Raw genomic sequence first — 27,568 nt, 5'->3', positions numbered from 1 at the left:
ACTAACAGTAAAAGAGGTGAAATGAGAAAAAAGGCGAAGACAACCTAGTCACGGGGTATACTTCAGTGTGATGTCTAAGCCTTTGATGATTTTCTTTGTTCCCCTGCCAAAGTCTTAATTTACACTCGGTATTTCTTTTTGGTACCACTTGCTCACACTAATGATACCTACTCAACATTTTCTTCTTCTGTAGGTTTTGTTCAGCTTGGGTTGTTCTTGCAATTTTCTGTGTTATACTTCTAGCGATTTTCTTTTCCTTCCCCTCCTCCTTGTCTTTTAGAAATGAAATTTTTAGTCTGATATTTTTACTCCATGAGCAGTATTACTGAGTTTAGTGGCACTACACACAGCAAGTAATGGCAATATAATTGGACTTTGGTATTTTATGTGCCCGACTTAGAGCCCTTGTAAGTGAAGCATGAGTTTTCCAGTTGGATACTCAACTTGGCTGTAAGCAATTGACAAATTGATCGCAGACTCATTTTCTTCTTGCATCGCTCATTTAAACAAATGTCTCAAAAGGCGCACTTCCATGTGCTGCAAAACATTGGCATGGGTTTTCAGATTAATTTTCACACTTAGTAATCTACAATTTAGTAATAGCATCAAACAATACAGTGTAAAATGCCTGTTTGTCCTCTTTGTGACATTTTATACATGAGCTGAAATGTCTTTCCATCTTCTAGCAGATGTTGCTATTTCATACGCTGAAGCAAACGGCTGCAAAAGGCTTAAAATATGTGCCTTTCTGTTGCTTTATGCCACTGAGTAATTATAAATATAAGCAGGGGGAAAATTGAAAAGTTTCTTCTGAAAACAGCGCTGAGGGAGGGTCCTGGCTGCCTCCTCCCACGGGTGCTGAATCCCCATCTCAACCAGCACACGTGGGTTTTTCTCTGAGTGTATTCTGGCCAAATGGGCTCTCTGTGCAGTTTGACAGATTTTGGACTTCCCCCTGACCCTTGTGTCTGAGTAATTGCTCGCCAGTTCTTAACCCCTTGTTCGGTGGTGCTCAGATAAGCCCAGATAACCTCAGGTAACTCAGGGTTTGGTTTGTGAGCATCACCGGCACACGTGTATTTAAGTCATCCCTTTTCCACTTCACTCCTGCTCCTGCGCTGAGGGAAGCTTTGTCCTCCACCTCTGGTTTTTCTTGATACTCTTCACTCCCAGCATCACTATTAACATACTGTTCACTCCTGAAGCTCAAGTAGGTTCTCTGTGGCATTGACTGAGTGACTAACAGGACTCGATTAGTGGGGAAAAGGGAAGGGGGAATGGCTAAGGGTGCTTTAGCCTTTCCCACTCTATCCTGGAGTCGGCAGAGACTGGCTTAGTCAGCTGGTGCAGGTACAACCTCTGATTCAGAGAGCTAAATTCACCCCTCTCTTATCACAGCACTGCTGTGTTTAAGCCGTTAATTATGTATGAATGAAGGTGCCAAAGAGAGGAGGCAGTGGGAGGGGCAAGGTTTAGGGGTGTGTATGTAAAATTTAGTTTTCTCTCGCTTCAGCTACATCATTTTTCAGTCTGATTCTTACTTCTGCCAGGCACGAGAAAAAAAACAACAAGCAATTCTAAATCTGAAGCAAAGAAGATGAAGATTTAGGTATCATTGGCATATACTCAGCATGGTTCTTACCTCCTGAAAATGAATCATCTTTCTTTTCTTGTCAAAAAGATAAAGAGATGGCTCTGCAGGACCTTGAGCTCTTTGGGGAGAAGTCAGTACTTATCCCACACAACCCACTGGGATCATCCTAAAAAGAAACAACCAGGCTAATATTAAAAGGGCTTTTATTTATTCCCATAAAACTTATCAATGGCATCAACATCATTTCATGTCTCAGAATGGAAACTAGGTGGAAGTTTGGGTTGTGTTAGCTGATCCCCAGTCCAGCGTACCAGCTACCAGCAGAAATGTGCTTCCACATGCTGGGAAGCGACCTTGCTGTGAAAAATGATCAACTGAGAGTGCCCCACAGGAGAAGTAATTGTAAATAATAATTAGAGGTACTTAAATGTTTTGGATTGGTTTTTTTTGTTTGTTTTTTTTTTTTTAGTTAAAAGCAAAATCTTTATCAGATGAGCTGGTATGTAGACCAGATATCTGTATCTATTCTACCAATACCTGAAGAATACTGCAATTTTTTCTTTTAAAGAGAAGTGCTAAAAGTTGTTCTTTAACTCAGGTTCAGCTGCTCCCAGCATCCTTGTGTCTCCTCTGGAAGTCATAATTGCAGCCTGCTACAGAAAAGAGGGAAGTTATAAAACTTCCAGCTGAGGACTTCCATGAAATGAAATGAAATGAAATGCAGGGAAGGCAGCAAAGCGGTGACCTGTTACCATAGCTCTGCCCCTGCCCCAAGGCGCTGGTCTGTGTGCCACAGCTGGCTGGGGAGCGGCAGGGCGACAGCAGAGCAGAGCAGATGGCCTCCTGTCATGACCTGCTCAACTCTTTAATCCCAGCCACCCACCTCCTTGCTGCCAGTTAGCTCCTGTCTGTTCAGCACTCCTCCTTTTTAAAGTCCTGGGGTCAGAAATGTCTCAACATCTGCCCAGTGCCTCCCTGTAGCTGGCAGTGTGAGAGGGGCTGGTCTCTCCCTACCCACCCAAGGACTTTCCCTTGGAAGGTGGACATGTTTTGGGACAGGCCACAGCGGCTACCCTGGTGTTTAGGGTCTCATTGGGTTGGTTTCTGAAGGTGACAGTGGAGAATTGTACTAGCAATTTATTTTAAAATGTAACGTGAGCTGCTGTCATCTACAAGTAAAAAACAAAGCACAAGTCTTATGCTGAATACTTAGTCTGCCATGACCAAAACATGTGTACAAACACTGTTTAGGAAGAAGTATTACATATACTTTCCTGCCTCTCTTTTTCACCCTTCCTCTCCTTTACTGATCCTCAAAGAAGATAAAGCACACCCTTTCCTGAGATCTGTGTTCACACAGAGAGCTAACATTTCTGGATGCAGAGAGACAGGAGAACTTTGTTTCCCTGGCAACTGGAGCCACCAGAAAGTGTTTCCAGCATCTCCTCCCTTTCCTCAGGTTCACTATTATTGTAGCCTTTGGACAATCAAGTAGTAAAACCAATTATGAACTAAAAAAAGCATCTTGGTCGTGTGCTCCACTTAACTCATCTGGCCTCCCTCCCAGCTTCTAGAATATAAAAAGTGACCTCTGCAGACAATGCTGTCGAAGGATCCAGCGTTAAAATTCATAGCTCAGCTTCAAGGTGTGCCCTGTCCTGCTCATCATGCTAAACATAGGAAGTGTCATGGTCTTTTGGGAAAAGATGTCGGCAGCCAAGCGGCTTTCACTCAAAACCTGCCCGTGCTGGAGGGATGGAGCGGGGTCTCTGCTGCGGCACGGTGAGCAGGTGCCGCACAGTCACGCCAGTGATTCAGTGCGGTTCATTCTTACCTCTGAGTCAGGGCTGAATTAATGTCCCAGCACATTGTTAAGGTTTTGAAGCTGTGTGCTATGGGGGCAGGTCTTTACTTTAGTTTTTGGTAACAAAAAAGACAGTGCTGAAGCCCTTCCCACCTGCTATTGTTAAATACCACATTATCTCCCTCCCCCCCATGTTCCTTATTCATTCAAAGAATTTCACTAGGATTGTGAAAGAAAACACTTTACTGGTAGAATATTCCAAATTTGTGGTTGTCCTTCCACTTCAGTGTGGCAATGTTGTGTAGCTGATCTGTGAATGAGGCACAGAGCCTGGGGGAAAAAATAAAGGATGTGTAAATGCCCATGTGTTGTAGTGCCCAGGTATCAGACAGCTGAATGTGGTATTTTGTTACCTCAGAGGGCTGGAATTCACATCTTGAACAATATTCCCTACATATCGAATTTGATATATGGTGTTGTATTTTTAATGAAAGAAGTCCAGATGACTTCTGTTGTGTTTCACAAAGTTCGGTGAGGTGAACACTGGCTCTACGGTATTACAGTGGAAAAATCGGGGAGCCACTGGTTTGTAACAACAGTGCTGGAGAAAAGTTGTAGCTGAGCAGTGAGACTGTGCTTTTATGCTGTCTTTCTTCCCTAAATCTTTCCTCACTTTCCTGTGAAAGGACAGGGCCTTTTGTCTAACGTGAGCCCTCAGAGGGAACAGGGACTTCTGGCATCGGTGTATGGACATTCTGGGTCAAGTCACCTGCAAACCCTTTCTTTCTCTTCCCTTGTGACTTCAGGAGACTCCCGTCCTTTTCCACAGGACTATTGGGAAGGGCACAGAGATACTGAGTGGTTACGTGCTGAAGAAGAGGAAGGTGGTGATGGAGCATGGTTCTTCCTCCATACTTGGTTTTTCTTTTGATATTGTTGCAGGTGTTTCCAACACCTGTGGTGAGACCGGTTACTACTGATAATCCAGATATTAAAGTTTTCATTAAGAAAGCAAACACAAGAAAGGAAAATATTATTTTTAAGAGTTTGTATGAACTTGATTTAACTTTCAGAAGAAAAGCTGTTTCTCTAGCCCAAGTACTTGCTTTCTACTGAACTGCAAAGTCCTACAGCAACCAAGAGCCAGAGTTGAGCCTCCAACGTGGAGCACACACAGACAGAAAACACCAGGCAACTTAAATGTTGCCTCTGGCTCATCCTATAATTTGAGGTGTTGTGGTCAAACTCCACCTACTTCCAGTCCCACACAGTTGCAATGCACAGTCCATTAAGGGTCAGTGACTGTAGCTGTGAGCGCATCTTTTTTGTGATAACTATAAGAACACTGGAGAGTTTCAGCATGGAATTTAGCTGGAGAAAGAATAGCTTATTGTCCAACCACTGGTGCTTGAAAAACCTTTGAGTCTGCTATTAATCTTACCGAGTTTTTTTAGGTCATCTGTGCTTTAGGTTAATGCAGAGGGACAATAGACTTTTCTTCCCCATGTAGAAGTTTCTGATCCACCTGTAGCAATTGCAAAGTGACAAACTGTTGCTTCTTTCTCCCTCACTTCAGCCTAACCCTTAGAATCCACTTTACTGATTATTTTGCAGCTGTGTATGCTCACATTTAAGGTAAATTGCTCATAAGAGATAAATTATCAGTGAATGACAAACTATTGCTATCTTAAAGCTCTTCTGTGTATTTTAATTCCAGAATGTGGAGAAGTTCAGGGAAAGTGTTAACAAGAAGTTGAAAATTGCCAAGTAAAACTGTGTATGAGAAGATACAGTATTAGTAATTCCCTTCAGTACAGCTGCAAGAGCCCATGGATTGCAGAGGATAAAACCAGGATTGGGGTACATTTTAATGTGGGATCTCACTTTATCTTCCAAAAAATTATTGTTATCCCAGGTCTGTGTTCCACCCTCAAAATGTATTTGGCTTGGGGATGTTTTTATCATGTGTTTGCTATTTTGCATTTTTATCCATCTGCATTAAGGGTGAAACTTTTAGACAGATGATAGTGAGCAGATGCTGATGTTCTGGAGAAAGCAGTGACAGCAGTCAAAACCATCACCACATTTGCACAAACCTGTCTTGTTAAGAGAGGGGATTCTGTACCTTTTAAACCTCCTGCATGGCTTCTGACTCTACAGCTGACATAATTTCTCACCTTGATTATAGGTTTGGAAATGGAAACCACAACCTGATCACAAACACTCAACAAGAGGAGCATGAAGTTTCGTTTCAGCATTTGAAAAGGGCAAAGGAAACCCACAGCCCCTTTCCTAACCATCTAAGCTTCCCCTAATGCCCAGAGAGGCACAGCAGTCTGCTATTCCCCTCAGAGACCTGCTTTCCTGCTCCATGCTTTGGGATGCAGCCAGTCTGGCTGTTCCCCACCTCTTCCAAGGGAGTGGGAACAACTCGGGGTCTTGCCTCCCCTCTATATTTGCCATTTAGAGGGACTCCTGGTGGGGAATTCAAGGTCTGTGTGCAAATTAAGGGATATCCTGACCATAGATCAGTGCATTCCCAACCCCTACTTGGTATATTACAGATAAGCTCTGAGGGATGTGATTTTTGCACACACCATCTCTCCATCCCTGGCTACAGCTGGAGCCTAGGGAGAGCAGAGCTCTGGCAGTGCTACCAGGGACCCCTGGCTTCTGACATGGTGTGGGACAGCTTGAATAAACTGAGGACAGGAATTGGGGTGCCCTTCCAGAGAAGGGCAGCCAGCCCTTTGGTAGCCAGCTTCTGACTTCCCTCCAAGTTGCAGGTGTAAAGGAACAAGGGCACAACCACCCAGAGAGAAGTGTTTTGGATGCGCAAGTGTGGAGCTGAGGCATGGAAGAGCCTAGGGACCAGGCAAGGCATCTGAACTGAAAATTCTTGATTTATTCAGCATCTACTAGTCTATAAAAACTTGTGGGATTTGGTAAGGCAGGGAGGATCATTGCCTGAGGCCTGGAAGTGCAGGAGGAATGAGGAAAGGCAACTTGGAAAAGCTTATTAAAAATAAGCATTCGTTCATTGCAGAACTTATTTCTTGCTTTTCTTTGAATTTCTCTGCCTCTCAGTGTTTAGACAGAAGTCATGTGAGCTCCTGAGCTGCAGGGACAGAGACAGAGGAGAACGTGTGCATCAGTGCAGAGTGCTGCTGGAGCCCTGGCAGAGGGAGAGGGAGGCAGAGGGAGCCTGAGAGGGAAAAGGCGAAGTGGTGGGAGCTGGAACAGCAGCAGCGGCTGCTACCACGTTGCAGCTCATGCCTGGGAATCGGCTCTGCTACCAGCACATCTCTCCAAAGGCGCAGGTGCCTCAGGTTCAAAAGTCCTAGAAGGTCGGTGGTACTTCCAGGAGCCAAGAGGAGCCGGGTTATTTTTTATTTTCCTGCAAGGAACATCTGTTTGAGGACTCCGCTCCTTTTCCTGGACTGAAAGAGGTATTTTGTGTCATTATTGTGTCTCTTCTTTGAAAGCAGGTATGGCATCAGGAAAAATGTAACTCAGGGCAGGATGTCAAAGCAGATGGCAAAGAGCTGGTGGGTTTCTCTCTCCCCTCCCTTTGTAGCAGAGCTTAGGCAGTAAGGAGCTCCTGTTATTAGGGTACAGTTTGACTTAAAATATGGAGGATGGGAGAGACAGGGTTAAAGTGTGGGAGTGGATCTGAGCTGTTTCCCGTCTGTTTTGTTTCTCCGTGCAATCTCTGAAAGTGGAGGAAAACTTTCCCTCTGCCCCTGGAGGAGCACCACTTACCCGTTACATAGCGACACGTAAAACTTGTAATTATTTAACACGAATGTGGTTTGCTTAAATCTCTGCTTGGCAAATTGCGGTTTCTGGCACAGCAGAGCTCCCCTTAACACAGTCAAATGTCAGAGGTCTCTCTCCGGTGGCTCTGATAGCACTTCTGTTTCTCTTCCCTCTTTCCAGCGTACTCGCCTCCTGCTCTCTGCACCCTCCTCCCCGTCCCCCTCCTGCCCGTGGGGGCTGTGCCCCTATGGATGCCCCTGTACAGATTTTCCGTGAGGAGCCGGACTCCACCTGCTCCCCGGGGCCCTGCCGACCCCCCAGCACCAGCAGCAGCTGGCTCCTGGGCTGGGCAGACTACGACAGCAACACCACTGGGGCCTTCGGGGACGCCCAGCACAACCACACCAGCATCTCCCCCGCCATCCCCATCATCATCACTGCTGTCTACTCGGCCGTCTTCGTGGTTGGCTTGGTGGGAAACTCTCTGGTCATGTTTGTCATCATAAGGTAAGGGGCTTTGGAGTACCTGTTGGAAGAGGTGTAAATGGTATCTCTAAGTTTGGCAGGTGTGTGGGGGGTTAGTTTGTGGAAGCTTTCTGGGTGTGCATACATGAGGAGCTGGAAAAAATCAACCCCAAATCTTTCCAGTCCCAGTGGTTTGCCTGGACATGCAGTTAGAGACAGAAGAGAGAAGCTGGTTAAGAGGGATAAATCCTGCAGCCTGCGGGAAGGCGCTTCGTGCCCTGGAGCTGCGTTCAGTGGGTGCCCTCTAGGGATGAGAGGTTGCTCGCATCCCATGGAGAGCTCAAGCGGAAGAAAGAAACTTCTGCAAGGCAGATATTTTTCCTCTGTGAGGAGCCCCCAAGGGATGGCTTCTGTGCCTAGTCGTGTGGACACTGATACATCGCTGCCTTGTCAGCCAGCGGCTTGTTCAACAAGCTGGGGAAAAAACGACATGACAAAAATATGTGGAAATGTTTCGTGTAAAGCAAGGGGTGTTGGTTCTCTGTCTAGTGGTGTTTAACTCCAGTTGTTGGTGTTGGCTTGAAGAAAGCAAAGTAGATGCTGAGAAGGGTCTACCTTTCCTCATGTTTTTCAGGAAACAGGAGAAAGCTGTGCATCTGTGCCAGTGTTTCATATTACACTATTGGTGAAATGCACCAATACTTACACTTGTACCCACACTTATGTACTGGTGTGTATTCTAGCTTGCACTATGATTTCTGTCTCTGTGCTTTTTTTCTGGAAGTTATAAAAGTGTCTGGACAGTGCAGATCCGCTGGGCCATAATGAGCAACCAAGGGGACTGAAATGATGCAACTTTTTGGACTATTGCTTCACCATCCATTTGAATCCTTCAAAAAAAATCTGAAAAAATATAATTGTGGTGCATTCATTGCTCAAATTAAATCAGCTTGTATAGATAAAGAAAAAAAGGAGGTATTGGAAGGGATCTTGTTAGTAAAGGGTCAAGCAATTGCAGAACAGTGAGATAACTGTCAGACTTGATATAGGGGGAAGTTAACTAGAGGTGGTGAAGCTGACGAGGTACTTTTTCATGAAGATGAGTTTTGACCAGGTGAATACTCTTGAAAAATGGAAATAAGTCCCCCTTAACAGTCAGTGCAAGAAATAAAGAAGCCTGTGGTCAGTGTGAAGAAACTGGTTTACTCCAGCTTTGTGATGCTGTAATTTTTATAGCCCTCTAAGCCCTTTTGCCCTTCATTCAGAGCAGAGATTTCATTTCTTTGTATTTATCTTGCAAGAAGAGAGACTCCACATGTGACACACACACGGCTGCAAAGGCAGAGATTTTTTAAGCCATCAGTCACTAACAACGACAGTTGATTAACTGGCCTGGGCAGTGGAAATAAATTCAAACTTAGCCAGAGCCCTAAAACTTAGCGTACATGGATTACACTGGTGCATATGTATTTCATTTCTTCCCTCCTTCTGTTGCCCTCCTAAGATCATTTTTGTGGGAGTCTAGCTAGCTATGGATCCCTCTCCTGTCAGTTCCTACATTAGCCTTTTGCTTCAGTTTCCTCTTGGTCCATCTCTTGATTACATGATGAAAAAGTAAGTATGACAAACCATCTGTTGGGTTTTTTTGTCAGTATCCTCCTCTTCTAGGTTTTCTCTGTGGCAAATGTTTTAACCACTGCTAGAATCATTAGCTGAAGTGTATGCGTACACAAACTTGCAGTTTCAAACATTTCTTATGATTTTGAAATGTTCCAAATGGTCATGCAAGAGGTGTATTTTCTTCATTGTTGTCCTAACCTCTCATCTCCCTCTCTCGTTCCTTCACATCCATTCTCCACGTGATTGCAGCTCAGGACAGATTTTCATGACCTGTTAAAAAAATGTAGCCTGCAGTGATGTCCTTCTTTGTGGAAAGTCAAGGTCTGTGGGAAGTTTATGAAAGAAGGTGGCAAGGGAGAGGGGGATCGTGTCCTCCAGCCATCACACGCTGCCTCTTGTCGAGCTGCCACAACTCTGAAGGGGAGATGGGGACAGACTGAGGTTCTTCTTTACCCTCCAGCTGAGCACAGGGTTTGTGTGAGGACCCTCACTGCCGTTTCTCATCTCTCTGAATTCCAGATCTGCTCTCCTCCTCCTAACCTGCTCTGGACTGGCAGGCAAGGCAGGCACAGCTCCTCCTCCCTTTGCTCTTTTAAACACCTAATATTATTAAGATAGTTCAGTTGGAAGGGGCCTACAATGATCATCTAGTCCAAACACCTGACCACTTCAGGGCTGACACTGAGTCATCTTTTGGGCGACATAGACAAGACCTCATTTTTTCTGAGACTTTCAGTGAAACTGTTGAAGTGTCAATGCTGTGGTAGATTCAGGAGATGCCAAATAGTCTTGAGGTACCTCAGAAACAGCCTCAGATTCAGCCAAGAGCTGTGGTGTAGGCAGGCTGTGGACTATTCCTTGCTTTAATACGCCCACAGGGGCAGTTTTGCTACTTCTGCACAAGAGCTGCCGAAGGAGCTCATGGACACCAGCGAGCCAGCATCTCAGCAACTTGCATGCAGGGTGCTGGGTGTCAGAAATGTTCTTCAGATGTGGGAGGGTGTGTTTCTGCTGAGAGGGAAAACCCAGCTTTCAGGAGACCTGGATTCTTCTCTTGATTTTACTACCAGGCTTCAACATTTTGTCCTGTCTTGACAAGGACATTTCATGGCCCAGTGACTTGGTTTCCTCACCTGTAAAATGGAGATACTGGTACTCGTTTTCTTTAAACACATAGCAACTGTTAGATTTAAAAGCCAAAGCCCAATCACTAAAAATCCTGAAAGCAAGACCAGGGCTAATGTATGCACCCCAGACTCAGCTTTACCTCTGAGATCTTAGAAGATATTTCTGGAGGTGAGCTAGCTGGCTGAAGCTGATAAATAAAATTGTCTTTGGGAGCAAAAAGTCTTTTTCTTCTCTTCCTCCTCCCTCCTGATTTTATTTCTCTAAAATTTAGTGCTGGCCTTAAAGAAAATGGTGCTTTCTTGTGACAGTTGGAGGGGAAGAAAAGCCTCCTGATTAAACTTACAACTTCAACAATGGATTTGTCCTTATCGAAACATAAACATACTCTGGTAAAAACTCTGGGAGATGCTGTCTCTTACCCACTCCAGATTCACTTTTTCCATGTGTGTGCCTAACCTTCATTCTTCCTGAAGTCATTTACTGAGAGCAGCTGCTACCATCAGGATCCTAAATAGCCAGTCCTGTATTTCTTTTAAAATTCTTTCAAGCTTCCAGTGAACCGAATAATTTTCTACATTCAAAACCAGTTCTAACAAAAGACTGTGTCACAGATATGTAGATTGATTCCTAAGGGAAAAGAAAAAGCTTGTATTCCTCTGCTTAGTCTAATGTTGAAGAAAAAATATAACTAGTGATACTCTTTCGTTCTTATATTCATCGAACCGAGTGGCATCTTATGTAACAAGAAGGGTCTATTGAGAAATGTCATATAACATCTACTCCTTTCTAGATTGTTTTTAAATCTTCTCCATCATTCATTCCAAACAAGAACGAAAATATTAAAAAAAAGGCATATAAAAATGAAATTGATTCAATATATTCATTTAAGTCAATAATAGATTTCTGATAACATCAAAAGATTACTTGTTGATTTGCTTTAAATTATTGTTCTAATTTTATTAAATTATGTTTGGAAAGTGTACTGGTCTGGAATGAAAAATGAAGCTCCAGAAGATTCAACCTAACTGAACTACCTGATCCCTACTGCTTGCAGTTAGTATGTTTTCATGAAATCAAGGTTTTGGCAGCCAAAAGTAAAGGCCAAGCTGTACTATACTTCGTGAATATTATGGCTTTTTTACCCAACCGGACATTTGACACCTTACTATTATCAGCACAGCGGTATCAAATGGATTAATAGCAATTCATCACAGGACCTCAAAGAGCATCTGGCCTTACCTCACTGAATGGAGGTAATTTTGGTAGGTTCTGCAGGGTTTGGCCAAACTTGGCATATTTTTTATCACGACTTTGAAGACTGATCATTACCAACAGCTTTTACAGATGGCACAAAGACCAGGGTAACAGGAACTGTGGAAGAGGACAGGTTTCTAAACCAGTATGGGTAGTTTGACAAGCACAGCACATTTAAACAAAATTCAAATGTTTCTAGTACTTTTCATACTCTGCTAGACAATGACTTAGTGAGACCTGGGGTTTACAAGCTGACATGAAACTCAACATGAGTTCCCAACACAATGTTGTAATAAGAGCTGATACTGGAAAAGCAGAGAGAGAAGAAGAAAGGCTTGGAAGGAATATTTACTAGAGGCAGCATTAGAGAGAGGCTATAGCTTATAGCAAGTAATCTGCTTGGCTTCTGCAAAGTAATCTGGTATCCATCCAGACACTTCTGCTGGGCTAGCAGCCAGGGAGTCATTTATTTCAGAGAAAGACGTAACTGGAATCAGTGTCTTGAAGCAAGGCAAATTACAGGGAGCCTTTCTGAACTGGTAGAAAGTGAAAACTCACAAGACCTCCCCAGTCTGGCTGCTGGCAAGGCTATCTTGCCTGTCCTCAGCCAGGAGAGTGGTGGGGAAGCTCATGCTCCTGGACGAAGCACGGCGAGGGAGTGCAACAGGGACATGATGTTGGGGAGGGCAGGGTGGCTGGCGGACAGCATCAGGACTCACTGCTAGACATGCCTTTCAGAATGACTGGTTTGTTAAAGTGCACAGGAGAAGAAGAATATTTTTGCCATGAAAACTACTGTTCAGTTGACTGTCTTAAAGTTTCCTGCATTTCTCTTGAATCACCTCCTTTGGGAATGTGTGTGTTCAGTTGGTCTGTGCTGTGGTCTTTGAGGCAGGTGAGGGAAACAGATGAATGGGTACAGTCCAGAGAAAGCCTCCCAGCTGCCTCCTAAGAGGGACTTATAACTTTTCCCTGACCTGGCTCACTGCTGATATATGCACTTATTTCTTTACCACATAATCCTATACTCGTTGTAGAGTGAGGTCCCATGTTTCCCATTCAACTTTATTACAGATATGCTGACCAGAGATTCAGGTCTCCACACATCCAAGTGTGTAGTTGTCCTACAAAACACTCCCAGCAGTGCCAGTTATTATTCATCTCTGTGGCAAAATGAAACCAGGAGCTTTGTTTTGAGAACAAGAGTAATACCCACACCCCAAGAGCCCTGCATGTGTTGAGAGATTTCTGAATTCTTTCCTTATTTCTGTGCTGCAGAAACATGTAGGGGAAGCAAATGTTCGATAACATTTGGCTGCTTCCAACCAACTTCTGCATACGTAGCTACCTGTAGAGAACAGAGCCTCTCCAAAGAATACGAAGGAAAGTAAGACTGAAAAATCTGTTGGAGCTGTTATCCCTGTCCCCTTGAGCAATGAGATTTGTTCTCTTTGCTGGGCAATCTCTGTCCTACTCACTTTCCTCTCCAACAAACACATAGGAAGCACTTTGCTCTGCTAAAGGAAAAAAAATTCCTTCCAAGAGATAAGAACAACGGGAAAGGTGGATGTGACGAGAGACAGAGGCTCAGCACTCACCAGGGCAATGCACCTGTGGCAAGTAAGAAGGATTAGGATGGGCTGTGTAACACCCTGGGAACTCCTCGTAGCATGACCAGTCACTGGAAAACATCTGCAGCAGCATAAAGTTTCTCAAGAGACAGAGTCAACTGCTTGCCAAGGTCTAGATGCATCTTACTTACCAGTAGAGGACAAAAAATCAGGTACATAGTCTCAGCTAACTGTCTAGGCTCTCTAATAATAATATTAGACATACTGGTTTTGGATAAAGTCCTGATTTTGTAAAATTTTGCATTCTCACTATTTCAGTTTAAGGCACAATAAATCACAGCACCTTGACATTTGTCTGAGCTCTCCTACCAAAATCATGGAAGGAAAAATTTTGCAATATTGCTGTTTCTAACGCTAAGCATATTTCTTCAAAAAGAGGCTCTTAAGCTGATACAGAAATGTTAAAAGTTCTTATCACAGAAGGAAGAAAAATAGTTCATTTCTGTAAGCAGTGTGAATTTTTCTTCATTTTGACCAGGATATATGTAGACTTGAACTTCTCTAATTCAGCAGTTTGTTCTTTAGCTCAAGAAGGAAAGCTTCCACATCTAATCTAAATCTGCAAGATCTTGTTCAGGCTCAGTTTATGGCTAGTTCAGAGGAGAAATGGTAGCGGTAAATTGTAAGGATTTTAATGATACCTTCTGACATTCAGGTAGATTATTCTCCCTGAGGGGAGAATAAAAGACAAGATCATGTTTTTCTTCCTTAAGCTGCTTAAAAATAGGTACCTACAGGTGTTTCTGAATAAAACGAATCCCGCTTTGGGATACTATTTTGTAGGCAAGGTGTACAATCTTTTGTGTGCTCCTAAGAACTTTGGTGTCAAAGGCAGGCCACTGTGAATGTGCGCAGTAACAATGTTTGCCCTTATTTAAAGTGTTTTCCAAGGTCCTGCCTACCGCTACATTCCAGCTGTCAGTCAAAATGTAATAATAACATACAACCCAATGTGAACATGGAAACGGCAGCATATTGATTTTTACATTCCTGAGGCTACCTCAGTCTTAGTTGAGGCATAAGGTTTTGATATTGAACTATGAAGATCCAAAAGACAGCTGCGCCATTCTTTTAACGTGGGATGTGTATGGAATAGATACTCTTGGGTTGTATTTTTATTTTTATTTTTATATTTTTATTTTTTTTATTTTTATTCCCTGCCCTGTTCTGACACGGTATGATATTGAGTGTGCCCCGAATACAGCCTTGAGATATAGAGCTTTCCTGACTAAGCTTTTCAGCTGCTTGATCTCCATATACTTCATTCAGAGGAGCCTAGTGGAACAGAGCCTGCATCCTGCTGATAGGTGGTTTTGCAATTTGCTATTAGATGTGCTTTAGCTTTCACTTGCATTCACTGACTCAGGTATCTGCCAAAAATGTGTGTTTGTTATACCCCGTTGTATTTCATGCTCTTGTACTTTCACTCTGCTACTGGAGAATCTTGTTGTTAGTCTTGCTCCCCTCCCCATCCCTCATTTCATACTCCAGGGAACATTTCAGCCTATTACAGTTACATAAAAAAAAAATTTGACCAGAGCCTCTTTCTCAGCTTTTATTACTTTACTAATGTTACAGTGTACTTTAGGACCACACTCTTCTCCTCTGCTTGAGGTAATAACTTTAAGGGACTCTAATAGCAGATCTAGTAATGCATTTTGATTTTTTTCTGAAAGAATACCATCTCCTTAATAGCATGCTTCCTTCTTCTGTCACCACAATTTCATGGATAAGCTTAGGCTCGAGGTGCGATTTCTTCCTATTTACTGTCTTTAAAAAATGTACAAATTAAATTATACTCCCGAAGGAAAAGTACAGTAATGATGAGTCAATGAGAAATGGTGGAAATTTTCTAAGGGTCAGTCTAAAGTCAGTCCCAAAGAACTTTGCCCTTTTGGAAAGTGGACTTAGCCTAAATTGTGACAGTTCTGAGAACTTTACTTTTGACACATAAGTAGGCATCATTTAAAACTTTCTTCTTAAAAACTCTCATCATGTATCCATCAAAAAAACCCATCCAACCCAAAGTTTTAGTTTTCATCTTGACCATTTTTCTGCAGAGTTTCCACATATCTTCCAGTTATTTAAAGTCTCCAGAGGCTTGAGGCCTGCTTATGGCTTGACAAGCAGTCTCGAGATCCACCAAACAGCTTAAGTCATCAGAGGTTTTTCTGGCTCTTGAAATGACATTCTAGCACCTGATTTAAGAGAGGGACCTTCCGTTCCCACGTCGTATTAGAAAAGTCATCACCTTGTTGTGAAATCCCAGCATTCAACAATTTCTTTTCTAGACATGGGATTTCCCATGAGCAGTTTATACAGCAATGGTTTATAAATATTTTAGTGGTCTTTGAAAGTTATACCTCCAAGACACTAAGAAATGTTTTTCATTAATTACCACTGTGCCATCTATGCTGTAGTTATGTCCAGATTTCTCCTATCTGTTCTGCTAGACTAATTAAAGCAGATAGCAGTATTTTTTCCTTGAATGAAATTCAGGTATTTTATCAATAATTTTGATTTTGCAAAGGAAGACAAGATTCCCTTACTCGATCACTCTTTTGGCCTTGATCAAGTGCAGATTTGGGTGAATGGAGGGAATGGTGGGAAAACTCCAAACCATATAAAATATTGCCTCCTATATTTTGGTGCAATAGAATGAGTTATAGAAAAGCAGTTAAATCCCTCGCCTTGTGTTTGAGTCAAGACTCTATCAGGCTCCACTGCAAAGTGTCTGACAGTCAGCAGTCACTCTGTCACTTTAACTGGACTTTTGATTAAGCCTACAAGAATGTATCTTCAGAATCATGTAGGCATTAAATAATTTTTAGGTGTGTAATTAAAAACATTGAAATGATTTTGAATGAATGAGTCCAGATTCTCAAAGACATTTCTGAATTTCACGAACTCCTAAATGAATGTATGATTTAATCTCTATAGCTTTAAAGACCAACATCTCATTTACACAGAGGCCAATGCTTTCAGGTGAAAGTAATCAAGCTCTTTGCGTTACTAGTGCGAGATCAATGAGTTTTAAGGTTGCATCAGTAAAACGTGCTTGGACTTAGCATTGCTGAGGTTAACTAGTGCATCCTTCACCCCTGAGTTAGGTACACACGATCCCTCTGCGGTGCCTGCGAGAACTGGTTGCCTAAATGTAGTAGAGTATTTATCAGAGTGGTATTTATTGGTGTCCTGCCCTCTTGTTCAAAGTCTGGCAGAGAAGCAGTCAGGCGTCTACTCTGGCTCAGAGGGAGTGGTGCAAGGAGGAATCCACGGTCTGGGAACTGGGGTGGATTTGGGCAAGGGCACTGCCAGGCTGGCGAGCTGTGGGGAAGCACTAGAGGCATGCCGGGCAAGGTTATCAAAGCTGGGATTGTTATGTGCGTATGTGCCCCTGAAATGAGCCAAAGCTTTCACAGAGCATTATGGGAGGAGAGGAACACTGTGGGTTTTTCTTTTCCCCAGAATATTCTCATTCCCGCATACAGCTTTGATTTGGTTACATCGGAAATGGTCTAAATGCTGATGCTGGGATGACTCTATATTTCTTACTACCTGTGAATGACAAGACATCCTTCATGTCCGATCAACAGTTGTGAGGAAAATGATTTTTCTTATATGTGCATGTGCTGCATAGTCCAAAAAATCAAAATGGCTCACTTTACATGTGCAACATAAGCAGAATATATACAGACAGCATGCTTTGTGTTGCTGCTGCTAAACTTTGAATTTTGCAGTTGCCCAAACAAGCAGTTCTATTTTATAAAGGGTCGTTTCCTATTCTGCCACTGGAAGGCTATGGGGAAGAAGTGAAAGGGATACTGGGAAAATATGATATATATGGTCACAGTGTCACACACGAAAAAGAAAAGAATTAAGGTTGCAAGGAAGAGGAAATGCCAGATATAAAGACTTTCAGATACTTGATTTTTCGAGACTAATAAAATCCTCTTATTTTTCACTGCTTTTCTGATTTTCTTTAGGGAAAAAAGGTCACACTAATTATTCTATATGTGAAAGCAAACATTCATTATCCAAACCCCTGGTGAAGTTTTTAAAGATCTACGGAAAAAATTATTCAGAAGAACTATTAGTTACTTCACCTCTACTTGTCACAGGGCATTGCATTTCTTTTAACTATTCCTGTATTGAGTCTAGTAACTTGTACTTGACTGAAGCACACCCTTTGCAAAGCAGCAGACATTGATTTGGAGACATCAAAAGACAGAAAAATTACTCCTTTCTTGTGTAGTTTGTTCCCAATAATGATCACCTTAGCTGTTAAGAAAAATCCATCATTGTTTCTAAGCTGAGTTTGTCTGGCTTTGACTTTTACGTGTTTGTCCTTGTTATGCTTTTCTTCACAGTCTGAAAGAGCTCTTCAGTACCTGCTATTTTCTCCCCATGGAGGTCTTCAGACACTGTAATCAAGTCACCTCTTGGTGTTCTCTTTGATAAACTAAATGTGCTGAGCTCTTTAAGTTACTCACAGTAAGAATTTTCTCCAGTCCTTTCACTTATTTTTGTGGAGCTTTTTATGCATCCTTTCCAACTTTTCATAGTCTTTTTTTTCTGCAGTATGAAAAAGACAACAATTCCAAATACCATCAGTGATGTCTGTAGAAGTAAAATCACCTTTCTACCACTCCTTTTCAGACATTTAATGGAAATTAGTCCATTTTAGCACAGATTTGCAATCCGTTCAGTGAGTTTTTGTCCAGTCTTACAGATGAAATGCACTGGGAGATGCTTTTTAAATTTTTTTTATTACCAGAGGAAAGTTCCTAGCCTGTTAATGTGTCTTATATTTATTTTTTTCTAGCTATATACTCTCATATTTGTGTTTGAACAGTGCCTTAAGGGCTATAGTGGGACCTACAGGGCAGACTGTCTCCCAGGATGTTGAAAAGATCAGTCTGGGAGGGGGCAGCAGCCCAGCCCTGACTGGCAGGTGCCTCCTTGCTCTGCCCTTGATCTTGAGGCACAGACCGGGGCAGAGGGAGCCTGGACCATGGGGGTCATGCCATCGGTGTGGAGCTTTTGTTGCTGCTTCCTTTTGATGGTCTTTGCTCAGAGACTTCGAACGCTCCACAGGCTATGGCTTTGTTCAGGTCGTGAGCCTGGGCATGCTGTCTGGGTGAGAAGGGTTTACTTTCTTTTCCCTTGCAGTTCTCTTTTCTATGCTCTGAACCAGCAGTTGGTTTCATTTTTTTCAATGTTGTAATTAGAGTATTTTATAAAAACTGACACTTTCGTGTTGGTCATGAAATGACATTTCTGCTCGTTTTTTAATTAATAGCTAATTTACTTATTGGGCATATATTGTCAACACTGCTTAAAAATGTTTTAAAAATATTTTTTATTCTATGCATCGAAGTTTTAAAGGCGAATTGTTACGTTGCCCTACATGTTCGTTAGCTAAACTGTTTGAATCTTACATTTCCACCATAAATTATTAATGACGTGTAGTAAAATCTAGCTAGATGTGTTTCTGTGTGTGTTACATGTGCAGATTTTAGTTTGTGCACGCATTCGAAATATGGGGCTGAGACAGTTTTGAGAAAGAAAATCTGTTGTTGAATCTGATAATAAATTAACAGCAATGAGCAAAAGTAACTACTTGGAGGGGAAGCATTTCAGAAAGCAGAGTCAGGTATAACCCTATGCTAACAGGATCTCCCTCATCCTTTGCATCCATAACAGAGCTGGAAGCGGTCCTCCACACCCTGGGGCACAGGCTGTCCTCCCATGCTGTCCGTGGGGCAGAAGTCTCAAACAAACAGATCCTATTCTTCTGTGTAGTTTGAGATTCTTATTAGCTGGAGAAAGCAAGTGCTTCCTTTTGATGAAATTAAAGGATGCAGGAAAAATACTGCTATGATCATCTTTTCCCCTCTGTAACATCCACTTAAACAATAGCCATCTTTTATATTAACAGTCACAAATGAGAGGACTGGGAAAAGCTGATGATAAGAAAGGAGGAGAAATTGGAAATGAAGGAACAAAGAAGACAAATGACTAAAACTTGTATAAGCTGGCATCCTTGCAGTGAATTCAAGGAAGAGAAACTATCATGTAAGAGGCAACCTGGCCCGGCAGCCAGTTAACATGGGTTCTTACCAGAGACTGGGATAACTGTTCCTTCCTCAAAACAAACCCAGAGAGCTCGCAATAGTTAGCCATAAGAAAAGGAAACACAGAACATTTTGCTCACTTGCAAATGTAACAATGATATTTTCTTGTAGAAGGATTTGAGAAGATAGAATTGAAACCAGCATTTGGCTAATTAGATTAAGTATACTCATATACCTGGTTTTGCCTGTGGTGAATAGCTCTGACTGCAGGTGCTGGGAGACTGAGTCAAATGTGTTTATTATTATCCCAATGGTCTTGCTTTTGTGTGCACTTCTGTCATAAATTAGAAACGACAGAAAAAAACATGGCTATGGCAAAGCCTGACTGAGAAACTGTCACATAGCTGAATGTGCATAACCACATTTTGAAACCATAAAGCCTTACTTTTTTTGTTCTTCAGGTACACAAAGATGAAGACAGCGACCAACATCTACATTTTCAATCTGGCTATGGCAGATGCGCTAGTCACCACGACTATGCCTTTCCAAAGCACTGAGTACCTGATGAACTCTTGGCCCTTTGGTGATGTGCTGTGTAAAATAGTTATTTCGATTGACTATTATAACATGTTTACCAGCATATTCACACTGACCATGATGAGTGTTGATCGATACATTGCTGTGTGTCACCCTGTGAAGGCTCTGGACTTCCGTACACCTCTCAAGGCGAAGATAATCAACATCTGTATCTGGCTATTGTCCTCATCTGTTGGTATATCTGCAATAGTTCTCGGAGGTACCAAAGTCAGGGAAGGTGAGTGTGAGAACTCAAAATTCAGTCTTTTTGTTTCTCAAATGACATAGAACATGGCTTGGAATATTGATTAAGCCTGACTGATTCCTTCTTCTAAAAGTATGTCTAAATGTCTGACATAGTCCTCTGGAAGCTCTTCCTTCAGGCCATTGGGGGGTCAAGTATCCTGGTCTGCAGTGCTATAACTCTTCTCACCAGTGAAGTTTTGACAGACTTTATAAAACAATGTCTGATTCAGGAAACATTAACTTCCAGGCATCTTCATTTGGGAAGAATGATTGTCTTGCTATGTATGAGAAGATGAAGGCCATGGGACATTGGGTTGGTCAGGTTTTTTGTGGGAGCGTGCTTAACTAGCAGAATATTCCTGTCATTCACTGCGAGCATCACATTTAGATCAAGGGGCTGTTCTCAGGCCAGCGATGATTAAAAGCCTTTTCCACGTGGCAGGCGGCCTTTTTTTTTTTCTCCTGAAACAGAGACCAGTAATACACAGCTGAGCTGAGCCACACGAGGTTGGAAATTATTGGCAAATACTTGTCAGCCACCACCGTTCAGCCCCACTTGCCTGACCCGAGGTCTCTCTCCAGCACATACTGCCCATTATCTGGGCCGGTGTGCTCATGAATTGCGCTGCTGGACGCTGAAGGGGAAAAGCAAGGCTTCTCCCTTTGCCTGACCGCTGGAGCACAGGGATGAAACTTCATGTTGTGCCGGTCAAAATAGTTGTTGTTTATATGCTACAGGGCCTCTGCTGGATTCAGATTTAAACAACAACTGAATGTCAGATGGAAAGTGGTTACATTTAAAGTTCCCACCCCACGCTCAGATAATCCCTTTTGTTCTCACAGTACAGGATTGCTCCCAGTGGTGTCTTTCTGGATACATTTTCCCTGCAGAATAATTTTTACACGTGTGTAAATATTCCCTCTCTGGCCTTAATAGAGCCTTTCTTGCCAAAGAATTGTTCACCTAGAAAATAAATAATTTAGAGGTACTATTAGCATTGCCAGTAATAGTACAAAGGCTTCATCTGAATACAGAGGAGTATGGATGCCTGAGGGTAACATAATTAATAATATATCTTACAGAAATATATTTCCTATGTCAAGATAGAAATTAATCTTAAATGGTAACTTCTCAAACATGTTTTAAAATGTATTTACACTAAAACACTATCTAGAATGCAGTATTTTTCCTTAAATATATCAATGGATGTGGAATATTTGGCCTTCAGAGTGGAAAAGGTCAGTATGAAATCGAGTACTCAGTTTGTGACACTGTACTCAGTTCTGCATCATTTCAGGCAGCAAGAGTAAAATGTAAATTGGATTTTATTCTCTACCAAAGTCCTTTAAAATTATTACGATACTGTGTATTATGACAAGGATTTTGTTGGTTGTCTGCCAGTTGTAAACTGGGAAAATGTAAATGGATTCCATATAGTTCATAGCATTATGTATATATCAAGTGAAACACATGAACATTAATGAATTTAGAATCAGATTTTCCATAGAAAGTAAACTGTAATGAGATGTTAGACAACCGTTAAATTTGTATTTGATAATTTGGAGTTCTAAAATACCATTGTGAACTACAAATTATTTTAAAATGTAGCAAGCATGACCTAATTATTTTGACAAATATATGAAATTATAGAGGCAATTTCCTCTGGGAGGGGGTGTCAGTGAGTAGCTGGATGTGGTCCGGAGCAGCCTTCCCCACATCTGGACGCAGCTTTACTAGTCGAGATATTATAGCTGCATCCTGATTTTATTGCTACTGCTAGACAATGATCGACTACAAATAACACTAATAACCAATGTCAAAAATTCTTTGAAAGTGATTGTTAATGTTTCTAGAATGAAATTAAGTAAAAGCGACGACACTTACAAAAACCTAGATCACCAAGGATTTAGTCTTAGGACTGAGTGTCAAGACCTTATTAAGTCATACTTGTGCTGTCAGCTTAGCAACCTCCATCAGGCTTGCAAGATATGTCTTTTCACTGTTCAACTCTCAGTATCATCCATTAGTTGTTACATTATTTAAAATAAAACCTCAAAATATTTAGCTTTGAGTTCAACTTTTTTTTTTATTTGAATGTTTAATATTCAATATTATCCATTAACAGCTTTCTGTTATCTAACCACAGAGATGATACCATAATAACTTCCTCCCCTTAGCCGTTTTCAAAACAAATTCCCTGCAATATCATCTTGATTTGTGAAGCATTTCGATAGCAGGGAAATATGGCTTGATGGAACTTTTCTAACTGGTTCTGCTGGAGACAGATATGAAAAAGTGATGTGCAAGAGTACATTGAATCATTCCACCCTTAGATCTGATTCAATATAAACCAATACATAATAATTTGTGGAGAAATGACAGATTCAGTAAGGAAAATGAAAAAAATCCAAAGAATAATGCAATGCTCAAAAGGATAAAAATCTAAGTTACAATTCAGAGTGAAAAATCCCTGTTACTTTGACTTGTCTTCAGTAGAGTTTAACAGATGACAGTAGTTGTAAATCTACCCCTTCTCTTGCCTTGACATTTCTCTTATTTCTTGGTTTTCCATATGGTTTATATGCTGGAAGACTCCAATGAGGTCAGCAAATGAAACCTCAAATATTTCATTCCTTAGCAGCTTCCTGTCAGATGGAACATTTATTTCTGGGACATAAAATCAAGTGACAGCCTGTGACTCTGAAGCCTGGCATGGGCAACCAGAAAGGGAGAGGGCTGGTGTCAGTGGCCCAGACCCTGCAGTGTCTGTGCAGGCTGAATTTTCAATGACCTGATCCGCAAAAAGAGCAGCTTCCATTTGACTCTGCGCACACATATATTTTATTTGCTTCTATTTAACTGAAAAGAAGCTGTTGCCAGGAAATAAGTTTTTCTGAATGCAGGCACTTATGTGTATTCCATTTGCGCTGAAGAGGGCACGTGGGAAAAGATTATTACACAATTATGGTATATTGGCAAAATCTTCCTACGATCATCTTCCACATTCGGCTCCCACAATTCATGATACCAAAAATCTGTCTGCCCACAGATGAAAACATATGTAGTTTGATAATAATTATGAGATTTCTACTCCATTGAACATGGCACTCATTCTGGCTTTAAATCTCAGCGAGATTCAAATGGAAACATCTTTACAAATTTTTATTTTTGTGCTCTGCATTTTTAGATCCTCCCATGGGAAACAAATTTTGTACAATATTATGCATTTTAAAAAGCCTCTATCTCTCTAAGCAATTTCTAGAGACAGCTGCATAAACCAGTTTCAATGGTAAGTGAAAGCTTTCCTTGGAGTGATTTGATGATAACTTCATTTATTGGTATCACATTACACGATAATCACTTTTCCTAGCTTATGCTATGAAAATTACATTGTTTAGAATATCTGATAATAAAGCAATTTTCTTCTTGCTTCTTTCGTTCCTAGATACTGCTGGCACTGAATGCTCCTTGCAATTTCCAGACAGAGATTACGTGTGGTGGGACATCTTCATGAAAATCTGTGTCTTTGTCTTTGCGTTTGTTATTCCGGTTCTCATTATAATTGTTTGCTACACTCTGATGATCCTGCGCCTTAAAAGTGTACGGCTTCTCTCAGGGTCTCGAGAAAAAGACCGCAACCTGCGCCGCATCACCAGGTTGGTTCTTGTGGTGGTGGCAGTTTTTATTATCTGTTGGACCCCTATTCACATTTTTGTGCTGGTTGAAGCGCTAGGGGATGTGTCCCACAGTACTGCTGCTATATCCAGCTATTACTTCTGTATTGCTTTGGGTTACACCAACAGCAGCCTCAATCCAATCCTTTACGCTTTTTTGGATGAAAACTTCAAGAGATGTTTCAAGGACTTCTGCTTCCCCTTTAAGATGAGGATGGACAGGCAGAGCACCAGCAGAGTCAGAAACACTGTGCAAGACCCGGCTTATATGAGGGAAGCAGACGGGACAAACAAACCTGTATGACTAGTCGTGGAAATGTCATCTTACTGTCCTCAAGAGAGAGAGGAGTCCAACGACCTCGGACTGACACAGATTACCACTGCAGTTTGAACCAGACTCACCCTGACAGTCGTTTATGGAATATTTCAGAAATCCTGGCAGTTTGAACTAAAGCAAGTTCGTTACCGACAAATGAGAATCTCCTAAAAATTAGTTCAAATGAAAAGGACCTGGATGATGATCAGGTTTTGGCACCTTTTGGCTGTGCTTAAGCAGGTACTAAAACACACCTTTGGGGAGACAGGAGACAATGTTGTATCATCTGATTCTGGATAAGGAAAGTTTGGGCTTTTCTCTTTATCATACTCCAGGTTACAATAAGCAACATTTAGTCATAACACTGAGTTGTGCCAGAAACTTTTGCCTCAACACTGATTGCTTCTGAACAATGTAGTTTGACAACTTGATTTGTCATACTCTTTTACGGTGAAGAGTGTTGTTTCGGTTTCTGCAGGACAATGCCAGAGCTATAATCAATATTGTCCTCAACTAATGTATCTGTAACATTTGTCTGTGCTGTGGAAATCCAATTTAAGCATGTTCTCCCTACACACCAAAGTGATTTTATTGTGTCTGTGTATGGTAAAGCATTTTGGCATTTAAAACCATTGGGATTTAAGGAGAATTATTGGTATATTTTTAGCATATGTTTAATCACCTGTGTGTAATGTTTTCCACGTGTGATTTTCCAAGACGACTGTATATTTATTGATTGTGAATAGTACAATATGCGTTTTCAGAGTGTATTTTGAACAAGAGGCTGGAAAACTTCAAGTATTTCACTTGTTACAAAACTGATGAAAAACTGTGCCACATTCATTCATTACATGGGGGGAAATAATCACATTCCATTGTCAGTAAAGGGGACAAACGGACATAAAAATAGTGCTGTACTTGTTTTCCTGGACAATTTGTAAGCAGTCTAAAATAAATATTTGATGAACTAGAAACTAGTGAATTAGCACATGGAGTAACTGGATTGATACAAAACAAATGAAGATTAAATATACCGGATGCTTTAAAGACACTTGAGTTGATAATGATACATTTTCTTTAATATAGTCCTATAAATTCAGTAAATTTCAGTAAATTTTTCCATTTTCCTGTGAAGATGAAGATGCCAAGGCACAGCTACACAAGTTACTGGCTTGCTGAAGGTAAGTTTATGGTAAAACTGAGCCTTACTTTCAGTCTTTAGTCTTCTGTCTTCCTAATTGTTATATATTACTACCCCTGCCTCTGCTATTGCTGAAGTTTGGATGAATGCTCCCATTATCTTCACTGGGAACAGATCTGGTCACCAAACATCTTCCTGATAACTTTGTTCTTTATACAAAATGTTGAATAAGGCGGTGCCTTCATTACATGGCAAATTTTCTCAGAAACACAGTCTGGCTTGGTCTTACTGGACTAAAAATCCTTTATGCACACCAGTATAAATAATGAGATTTGCTCTTGCAGCTGGCAGTACAGCTCCTGTGGAAATGCTGTAGAGATTCAGCCCTCTGCATAACTTCCACATCTTTTGCTGGTAATACAGTCATATATGTCAAATACTTTTGATATCAGGTTGATAAATGCAGTGCTCCTACACTCATCTTGCAGTACCAAACCTGTCCTGAGAAGTCAGGTGTCCTCAGAGCCTTTCAGTGGTGCTGCTGGGTAGAGCAGAGCTGTGAGATTATGATCATGGAGTCTGGTGCTTGAGAATTAGCTGCTCTGATGCAAGTATCTCTGTTAATGAAAATATTCAAGGCAATCCTTTCTGCACAAATCTAGCACTTTGATTGTTTTTACATGATGAGCAAATAGCTGACCTCAGGACACTTATTTACCTGGCACAATGAATGATGCTCACACAACTGATTGTGTGAGTCTGACTTTCTACTGTGTCCCTCTCTTTTTTTTTTACATGCATACACCTTTCAAAATAAACTTCTGACTTTTAAACAGTCACAAAAAAAAAGAATGTTTAAGGTAAAAATTGATACTCCAAGGTATTTATCAAGTTAGGAGCAAATGAACTGTGAAAGAACTAGGCTCTATTGAGTTATTTTCATTCCAACTAACCTGTGCTCTTGTTCCTGGCTTATTATTTGCCTACGTGTATCTGTGTTTCAATGGAGTTATTACTCCATGTGCAGTGCTCTGCATTGTCATGAAAAATCAATGTTCTTAATTTGTAAAAAGAAGGTTTATATTCAGCAATTTATCTATTTTTTGTGTTTATGTTTTTAGTAAGAAGACCATCTTCCTTATCATAGTGGAAGGAAAAGATGAGATCCTAGCAATTTTTCTGTGGTATGGAAATGTTAGGCTTGAAAAGTGATATAAGAATGTGTTCGAAAGATTTGTTTCTTTCATGGAACACTAACAGCCAAATTAGTCTGAATGCAGCAGAAAGGAGTCTTGGAGGTTTTCTTGTCAGATTAGACAGCTTAACTCACTTCATTGAACAGCAAAGGAAAGTCGGCCAAGATTTTTTTATAGCTGAGAAAGTATATTAAAAAATAATACTATGTTTTTGCTCACAGACTCTGCTTCCCAATGATTAAATTCCCATTGTTTGTTCAGCAGTTCCCAGACTGGAATGACTAATAGGCAAAATCAATTATTCTCATGGGAACACGCATGGTGACTTTGGAAACCTGTATTTAAGCCTTGCAAAGCACCTCAAATCCGGTGTATCTCCAGACAAACGGTTTGCCTTCGCGCTTGTGCAGCTGCCTATGCCTGGGTGGCAGCGAGAGGTGGAGGAAGGGGTGAGAGCTGCCTGGCCCAGCCGTTGCAGTGCTGGGTAGGGGATGGGGCAGCAAGGACAGGCTGTGCTGTCCCATGGGTCCTGGAGGAAGGCGACACGGGGCAGACATGTGCAGGCAGCCTGGGCACCAGCAGGACTTGCTGCAGCCAGTCTCACTCTTTTCCTTTTGGGACGTTCCAGAAATTCAGTATTGCAAAAGTGTGGTACACAGCCATTTGATCTGTTTGTGGGGACAACTTCTAATCAACAAGTGTGGGTTTCGGGGTGTCAGCTTCTGCACTGATGGCTTCTTTTCACTTGGAAATATCTGTATGGAAAACAAACTGTATTTTGGAAAGCAGAGGAAAAGAGTGTGAGCAGGGAGTTACCGAAATTTGCAGATCAAGTGTCTTCTCTGAAATCTCAGACTTTTGCAGTGTAGAGGTACCAGATCAACTAGAGTGGAGGGCTGTTTCAGTCTCACCTCTCTCTCCACTGCAAGATTAATTACCCTTAACATTTAAACACTCTACAGCTGCTACTGTACAACATCTATAGTTAAATTTGTGTACTTTTTAATACAGATTGCAAAAGAATATTAGGTGTAAAACATAACTAGAAACCTTATTAAAATCTCTCTATTCCTGGGGATTTCACTC

General features: G+C 41.5%; 1 protein-coding gene across 1 annotated transcript; it reads left to right on the top strand.

The window, feature by feature from the left end:
- Positions 1-7,404: 7,404 nt before the first annotated feature.
- Positions 7,405-24,133, top strand: OPRK1 (opioid receptor kappa 1). Its single transcript, XM_009952601.2, has 3 exons — positions 7,405-7,664; positions 19,794-20,146; positions 23,601-24,133. Exons 1-3 carry the CDS (start codon positions 7,405-7,407, stop codon positions 24,131-24,133), a joined length of 1,146 nt encoding a protein of 381 aa, XP_009950903.1.
- Positions 24,134-27,568: the final 3,435 nt, after the last annotated feature.

Source organism: Leptosomus discolor, chromosome 13, assembly GCF_034619465.1.
Source record: "Leptosomus discolor isolate bLepDis1 chromosome 13, bLepDis1.hap2, whole genome shotgun sequence".
In the NCBI taxonomy this organism is placed as follows: Eukaryota; Metazoa; Chordata; class Aves; order Leptosomiformes; family Leptosomidae; genus Leptosomus; species Leptosomus discolor.
This window is presented reverse-complemented; position numbering and strand designations above follow the sequence as displayed.

Bases quoted from the DNA above. Each gene is read 5' to 3' on its own strand.
- OPRK1 (XM_009952601.2), top strand. From the start codon at position 7,405: ATGGATGCCCCTGTACAGATTTTCCGTGAGGAGCCGGACTCCACCTGC. The intron at 7,665-19,793 runs GTAAGGGGCTTT...TTTGTTCTTCAG, and splicing joins GTCATGTTTGTCATCATAAG to GTACACAAAGATGAAGACAG. The intron at 20,147-23,600 runs GTGAGTGTGAGA...TTTCGTTCCTAG, and splicing joins AGGTACCAAAGTCAGGGAAG to ATACTGCTGGCACTGAATGC.